Raw genomic sequence first — 7602 nt, 5'->3', positions numbered from 1 at the left:
GCCAGGCCGCCCGCCGTCCCTGGGGAGCGGGGCAGCCCCCGGCGGCGGCCACCCTGCTGGCGCGGTGCCTGGCGGCCGGCGCCGTGACTCAGGTAACGGGCCCGGAGGGGACCGCGCAAGCTGGCGGCCGCGGGGATCGGAGTCGCGTAACAAGAAAAAAATACTACCTGCGGTAAAGGTTTGGAGAAGCCGCGGCTCAGGTGCTGTGCCGCAGCTCTCCTCTTCCCTCTGTGCCCGTCCTTGGAGCCCGCGTGTCCCGCCTGCCTTCTGCCGCCGGGCTTTCGTGGGTGCAGCAGTGCCTCAGGCTCCACCGTCAGGTTGGCGAACCTGCGCTTCGGTGCCTTACTCCTCCGTCTCTTGAAGTAAGATTGCGTTGAAAGCGCTGAACCGTGTTGCTGTTTGCGTAAGGGCGTGTTCGTTTGAAAGGCAGAGAAGTTTTTCCTTTCGTTGTGGGACGTCCTTCGTTTTTGGCTGATGGCAGCTTTCCTTACTAGGCATACCTGTACCTCCTGGTGTGTATTTTTCTGGAGCGTGGACGTGAGGGGCTTCTTATGCCCTGTAGTGCGTTCCAGCGGCATGCAAGCCAGTATCCTTGGGAGTGCGCTCATACTGCCGTTTATGAAATTTTATTTTCACTCGTGTTCATTTTCCCCAGATAATGCACGTGTTTTACGAGTTTTTCCGATGAAATTTACTGTATCGCATTGTGCAAGAGATTAACAGTAACTTTAGACTATTAATAGCTAATCGTGAGAATTTGCCTGATACGTTCTTGCTGCTGACTGCATTTTTTCCCATTGTTTTCCTTTCACAGGAGACATTGGATTTAACCTGTAGAAAAGCCCCATGCTTTGTGAAATTCTCAGAGATGGAAAAAATGGCAAACATTCAAGCTGAAATCAACGAGGTACAGCCTTTACTGTTGTCAGTGTACACTTACCACTTCAATACTTAGAGATAATGCATGACACCTGTTGAGGTATTGGACTGCCATGTGCTGTTGTTTCATGTTTTGCGGGTTTTTTAACAGTTTAGCTGTGTAACAGTTGGCACTTTTTTCCCCAGTGGACTGAGTTGTCATAAAGAAAAGAACAAAATTATGAAACAAAAGGTTTTGGTATAACTGGAAAGATGCAGCAACCTGTATCTTTCAGGTGTTACCTGAAGTTCTCTGAAGAAACTGAAGAACAAATAAGAATTTGTAGTTGACTGTAATTCACAAAAATGTTTCTTTATAGGCACCTGGACCCTTTTGTTGGTTAGCAAGAGGTAATCGCAGTTATTTCCTACTGCTTGAACTGCTGTTGGTTTGTATTTTATGATGATGACTTCTGAGCATTTGCTTGCTGGTACAAAAACTGTGTTTATGAAGTTACACAGTGTGGGCTCTGGCAGCTACAAAGCCTTACTGCAAAGCAGTGTGACAAATTCACTATTTACTTTTTGGGAGAATGAGTTAAACAGCTGGCATCATCCTGTATTGACAGGCAGAACGAACGAACAGTTTTCAGCTCCCAGTAAGGTGGCTATTTAGCCTCCTATGCTGGAAGGTTTCATGTACAAAGTACTCTCTCTGACAAATGTTCAAGGTGCTATCAGTGAAGCAAGTTTATTTTTGTCCTCTCCTCAGTGATCAAGAAAAGCAAAGCAACAGTTCTCTGTGTGTCCTGAGAGACTGATGTGTCATCCTCTTCTGTGCTTTCCTCAGTCTTCTCTTATCTAGACAAAACAACCACAAGTCTTTCAGCCACAGGAAGATATCTGCTGCTCTTGTGCTGGTTTATCATTGAAAAGAATTAAAGCTAGGAGTTTCACTTGGGAGCGCTTCTCCCACAGCTAAAAAAACCCAACACAACACAAACCAATCTTTGCCAGAAAGAGGAAGCTTGGGGCTGTGAGAGGTTCTTTAGTAGAACATAGACTATGAAACTGCTTTGTAGGAGATGTAAGTTTCTGTGGTTTAGGAATGAATTGCAGGACCTGTCTTTTCCAGCACAAATTCCCAATAAATCACTAAATTGTTTAGGTTGTTTTTTTTTTTTAAAACAGTCTCTTCCTATTGACCAAAAAAGCCCCACCTAGTAGTAGAAACACTCCAGAGAGCATGGTAACATGCTCTCATGCAAATGTTCACTCTTTCACACACATGCTCTCCCCCATGCTCCCGTTTTCTCCCTTTCTACTTCCTCCCCCACCCCAAGAGAGTCAACAATATCTGGATAAGTATGTTAAAAACACATTTCATTTGATGTTATTATTGTTGCAGAAGAAACTGAAAACTGAAATTCTGCAGCTGGAGAAGGAGACAGCAGACATTGCGCACCCTTTTTACTTAGGTAAGTGCAGTTGTACCTTAGAAAAAACAAGAGTGTTAAATGACTTCATCAGCAGATTAATGTTTCGTCTGAGTATGTAACACTTCTAGAAGTTATTGCAGCTGTCTCCACTGGATAGCTTGTTAGAGATGGCAGGTGTTTTATTAGTCCCTAAAGAATGTTTCCATACTATTTGAACTTGCACCCTTCTGCTGTGTCAGTAGAAGCTCCATGCGTAACTCATTCTCCAAAAAAGTTGTGTGTGTGGTCAGCTCCCCAGGGTCAGTGGAGTATCAGTTCTGAGATCATCAGTAACCTGATTTGCTTCCCTTGGCCTGTGTGCTACTTTGCTGCTTTTCCAGTAACTCAATGTATTTCTGCTGCATCTATATGCCCCTAAAATTACTTGGATTTTTATTTTAGTATTTTGGGAGCATATGTGTTCATTTCTTTATTATTTCATACTTTTCCCACTACGATTTCATGGGTGCTTAAAAACATTCTAGCTTGCTACTACTGTGTTAGGCTAATGAAGTACATTGTAATACTTCAGTGCTATGGTATAGTTTAAGAAGTCGGTTTCATCTCAAAGAGTTTACTTAAAACTATAGACAAAGTAAAACAATTAACACAGCTGTATCTCTAAAAAGTAGGTATTATGACTTTGAGGCGCGTGCTGTTGTTAAGTCCTATACAAGCCAACAAAAGTCATTCTGATTAATGATATCTTTCCTGGGTGTAAACTGTCCAGTGTAATAGATCAGACTTTTTCTTTCTGTCTTTCTCCAGAAGAAATTTTGCTCTTGTTTTGGTAGGACAACAGGTTCAACTTTGCAATTTTATTTTATAGGCAAAAAATGCGAGATTTTGCAAGATATGAACAGACACTTGGAAGCCATACTGAAAGAGAAGAGGGCTCTTAGAAAGAGGTTGATAAAGCCCAGATGTCAAGAGAGCCTGCCTATTGAGGCTACTTTCCACAAGTAGGCATATGGAAAATAATTGTTCTTTGTTTGCATCAATCCAAATTAATTTGAACTAATAGGCAGAAAAAATGGCATGCTTTCATTCACTTTTCCATTGATAAGAATAGAAATAAAAAATGGTAGCAGAACCTCAGCTAAAAGCTAGTAGTTTACTCATTGCGAAACTCATAGATAGTGATACATATTTTTACGAATATTTGCTTAGGTTGTCAGTCTTCTGAAGATTACAGAACAATTTGTGATGTATTGTTTTAAACAGGTGTGTTAACTGCTTGATTCATTATGCTTCTCCATAGGTAGGAATTGTTAACTTTAGCATTTGGTGTCTTCCTTCCACTGTGACTTGGATCAGAATAAGTGTGTGAATGATTCCCAGACATGCACGGTACATGTTTATAAAATATAGTCCTTCTTCTCATGGTCTAAAAATCTAGTCCAGTTACTGAAGAAGTGCATGTTCACTTCTGTAATTCCTGCCCTGCTTGTTGCTGAGAGTCATAAGTGTAATTGCAGAGAAATTAACTGGGTGGTTAGGAACTTGCATAAAACTGGAGAAGAGGACTAAGAAAACCCATAGGGGAAAGAAATAAGAGCTTGGAAGTATTAAATCCTCATTGTTTTGCACAACTTTTGAGTAGGGGGCTCATTCTTGGTTACAGGTATGTAGTAGAGTTGTTGACTGAGGCTGTGACTTTCATTGAGAAGCTTGAAAGCCATTTGCAGGCCGTAAGAAGCATCCCTCAGATACCGAACACCATGAAGAATATGGTGAGTAGCAAAAGAACTGAGTCTTCAGTCTCCTTCAGCATTAAGAATTCAATGCTGTTTGGTCGTTTAGGTTATTTTTATGTCCTGCTAGATTGACAGGTTGTATAGAGATGAAATTCAACTCTTTTCTGCTTCAGGACACTGCTTTGACAAAAACAGAGGTGCTCATGATGGAGTTGGAGGAGCTGGCAGAGCAAATATTGAAATGGAGAGAACAGCAAAAACTGTATTCTGACAGCATCTGCAGTACTGCTGAATTGGACTTTGACTTATCTTTAACCTAACAAATAATTTTCCTCAGATAGGATGGCTATTCAAAGAACTACCTTTTTGTGGTCTTCTGTGAAAGCTACAACATAGTTGTGCTTTAATCCAACAGGGACTTTGTAGGTTATATTTCTGTTCTTATGTAACAGATCTCCCACTATTTAAGGAAAAAAAAAAAAAAAGAAAAAAGGACAATGAGCAGTGGCTCATAGGAAGACAGACTACCGAGAAGACTGTTACAGCGTTCCTTTTTGAAATAGTTGGACAAGATTCCCCTGGAGCCTCTATCTTCAATGCAAACTTGTTTTGATATTTCTTATGCACTTGGTATAGTGTTTCTCTTCATTTTTGTAAGCATCTTGATAATACACTGTATTTTGTATGTCACTATAAAACTTTAATAAAAGCACTAGATTTCAAAAGCTCAGTTTCTTGCTTTTTATTTTGTTATAAAATCCTATAATTAAAAGAACAGTGGAAAGTCTTAGGTACCAGCTTATTCTTCCATAGGAGTTCCAAACAAGGAATTTAACTAGTTTAAAAGTTACAGTTTTATTATGGCTATGATGTGGTTTTGTGGGAAAGCAAGGAATGGACTCGGTGATACATGGCAAGTCTATGGATTTGCAAACCACACTTCTATGATAGTGATAAATATATTCTTCAGTCTCTCCTTAACTGTTGCTTGCCTTATTTTCAGTGCCCCCCTTAGAAGAAAAAACTTTTGTTCCATGAGCATGACTGACAATTTAGCAAAAGCATTGATTGTTACAGTTTGCAAACTTAGCAACTTTTATGTCGTGAAAAGGCTTGTTGGTAAAATGTCCCTGGCAGGATGTCTATAAACCAGGATAGTTGGTTGTCTTTGGAAGATGTCCAGTTTTGTATTCAGGATACAGAGCAAGCTCGAAGTGGTGTGGATGTATTCCTTTCTACCGTTGCATCATTTATGTTACCTGAATTCTTCATACATCTGACCTGTTGATTTCCATTTCTGAAAATAAAAGCCCTTTATTTTTTGAAAATAACCACTAGGTGGCTCAGTACCACACAAATTTCACTGTAGTTTTTCTGATTATTGCAAAAAAAACTTAAGGAAGAAATCTTTGGTTCTTTGTGGAGCACACTCTGATCTGACTTACTTGTAATTGATCTACTCTATGTTTGAGATTTTCTGAGAATCCCATTTTAATCTTTGTAGACTACATGATTTGCTGGGTGTGATGACAAGGTGTATAGCTTAACCAGTCCCTAGTATACTATGTAAGCGTAGCTGATGTTCCTCTCTGCTGCTGTTGAGAAACAATTTGTAATAAGTCAAGCAGAATGTCAATAGGTAGGATCTGAGAATATAAACTGGCATTTGAGTCCCATAAGCTTTAATGGGATCTTTGTGTGAACACTTGCTATATGTCATTGCAGGATTTTAGTCCAAAGTCCCATGTTGCCGTCATTTCGGATGTGGAAACACAGGTCTTCCACACAATTGCAGAGGAGCTGGCATTTTTACTGAAAATGCTTTGCACGTTCTGTGAAATAGGAAGAAACAGAATCCAGACTTCTGGAATTGTCGTCCTGTGCATCTATCATAGGCTTAACCTTTCTCTCATTGTCTTACAGGGATGATTTAGGTCAGGCAAATCAAAGCTGTTGTAATTTAATGCTTTCAGAAGTAGGATGAAAACATTTCTAGTTAGTTTGTTCATTATAATTCCTTGAAGTGAAGACAAATAAGTGTTTCTGCCATATGCCAGAGTTGAGCATATTTTTTTCTTTTGCTGTATCCATTATTGGTAGAGTTTAGCTAATACCATTTGCCATTGATGTACCAATTCATTCTTTAGCATGATTAAAGGGATAAGTCCATCGAAGTAAACAGTGATTCAGAGCTCGTAGGTATTCATTTTAGTATCTCTGTGGTGGGTCATGAATTGGGAGAAGTGTTTGGTCCAAAGGATCCTTCCCATACTTCACTCTGGAAGGCTTCCGTATTGTGGTATCTCTTTCATTTAGATTTAACGTTTCTGGAGCTTCAGGCAAATTGTCTCATGAGGAGAACTATACCTAAAGTACAAATAAATAGTACAGTTAAAAGGTAATTTAAACAGAAGTTGTTTAAATGGTCTGTAAAACATTCCTATACAATATTCAGATATAGCTCAGACCTTCTCACACTTTGAAAAGCAAAACCAGAAAAAGTCCAGTTAAAAATGAGTAACAACACTGGCAAAAACCGAAGGGGAGTTGTCTCTTGAGCCTGGGACCTTGTTTATGCTAATGCTACTTGCTCTCACGTCTTCACAGTGATGTCAGTAGCTGACAGGGACAATATTCTAAAAGCAATTTTTTAAAAAACTTTTTCGTGGTTTTTAGATTGCTGTAAGTGCAAAACTTTTATCAATGCAACAGTCTGACATTGATTTCAATTACAGTTCTTTGGAAGTTTCAAAATTTTCTTTGACACCATCAATACAACCCACGTAAAGATTGGAGGTTTTCAAAGGAGTTTAGAACACTTGAGAGCTTTCCTTTGGCGCTAGTAAGGAAGGGATGCTTGCCTTCCTTAAATTACTGTCGAATTAGTTAAACGTGGAGTGCTCTGCGCTTTAAACAGTGCTGTTTTTCTGATTGCCCGGGCGTTACTAGGAGGTGAAACGTGACCAGACGTACGCGGGGTTAGACTGGCAGTTCTTGACTTCTGAAACAAATCGGTGTTTCTGGGGGAGTCCCCAGCGAGCGTCTCCGTGGCAGCACCCACCTCGTCGGGCTGTCGGCGTTCACCTCTTCACTAAAATCCGGGTAGTTACGCTGCCGCAAATGAGAATTTGGAGGTGCTGCCGGGGGAGTGAAACCACCGTCTCTTGGTCCGGAGGTCCCGCTCTCCCGGGCGGACCTGTCTGAGGCGGAAAAACCCGGCTGGGGTGCTGGGGAGGCCGCCGCGCCGCTGCTCTGGGGAAGAGTTTTCCCGAAACCCCTCCTCTCAGCCGTGGTGGGGAGGGGGCGGCGTCCCTTCCCCGCCCGCGGGGGCTGCCTGGGCCTGGGCCTGGGCCCGGGCCCGGCCCCGGCCCTCCCCTTCCCGCCCTTTCCTCTCCTCCCCTCCCCGGGCGCTGAGGCGCCGCGGCGGGGGCGTGATGCGGGGCCGGGGCGCGGGCGGCCGCGGCTGCTGGGCGTGAGCCGAGCCATGGCTAACGTCAAGGTGGCCGTGCGGGTCCGGCCTCTGAGCAAAAGGTGCGGCGGGGCGCGTTTTGGGGGAGCGGAGCGGGGAC

The 7602-nt window shown here is 42.3% G+C and overlaps 2 protein-coding genes across 2 annotated transcripts in view; both read left to right on the top strand.

Annotated features, from left to right (window-relative positions):
* Window positions 1-697: 697 nt before the first annotated feature.
* On the top strand, window positions 698-4715 carry HAUS2 (HAUS augmin-like complex, subunit 2; the record flags this gene model as incomplete). The annotated part of the gene is made up of 5 exons (XM_010580191.1): window positions 698-907; window positions 2267-2336; window positions 3166-3298; window positions 3961-4069; window positions 4207-4715. Coding segments are annotated over 5 exons (669 nt in total), but the record flags the coding sequence as incomplete, so codon positions are not given.
* Window positions 4716-7517: 2802 nt separating this feature from the next.
* Window positions 7518-7602, top strand: part of STARD9 (StAR-related lipid transfer (START) domain containing 9) — a 117186-nt gene continuing 117101 nt past the window's right edge. Inside the window, exon 1 of the mRNA XM_010580190.1 lies at window positions 7518-7564. Coding sequence (XP_010578492.1) covers window positions 7518-7564 — 47 coding nt within the window. The remainder of the gene's footprint in view (window positions 7565-7602) is intronic.

The sequence above is a fragment of the Haliaeetus leucocephalus genome, unplaced genomic scaffold (genome assembly GCF_000737465.1).
Source record: "Haliaeetus leucocephalus isolate CR32 unplaced genomic scaffold, Haliaeetus_leucocephalus-4.0 Scaffold696, whole genome shotgun sequence".
NCBI classification, from domain to species: Eukaryota; Metazoa; Chordata; class Aves; order Accipitriformes; family Accipitridae; genus Haliaeetus; species Haliaeetus leucocephalus.
The sequence above is the reverse complement of the archived record's forward strand: the minus strand, read 5'-3'. Positions and strand labels throughout refer to the sequence as shown.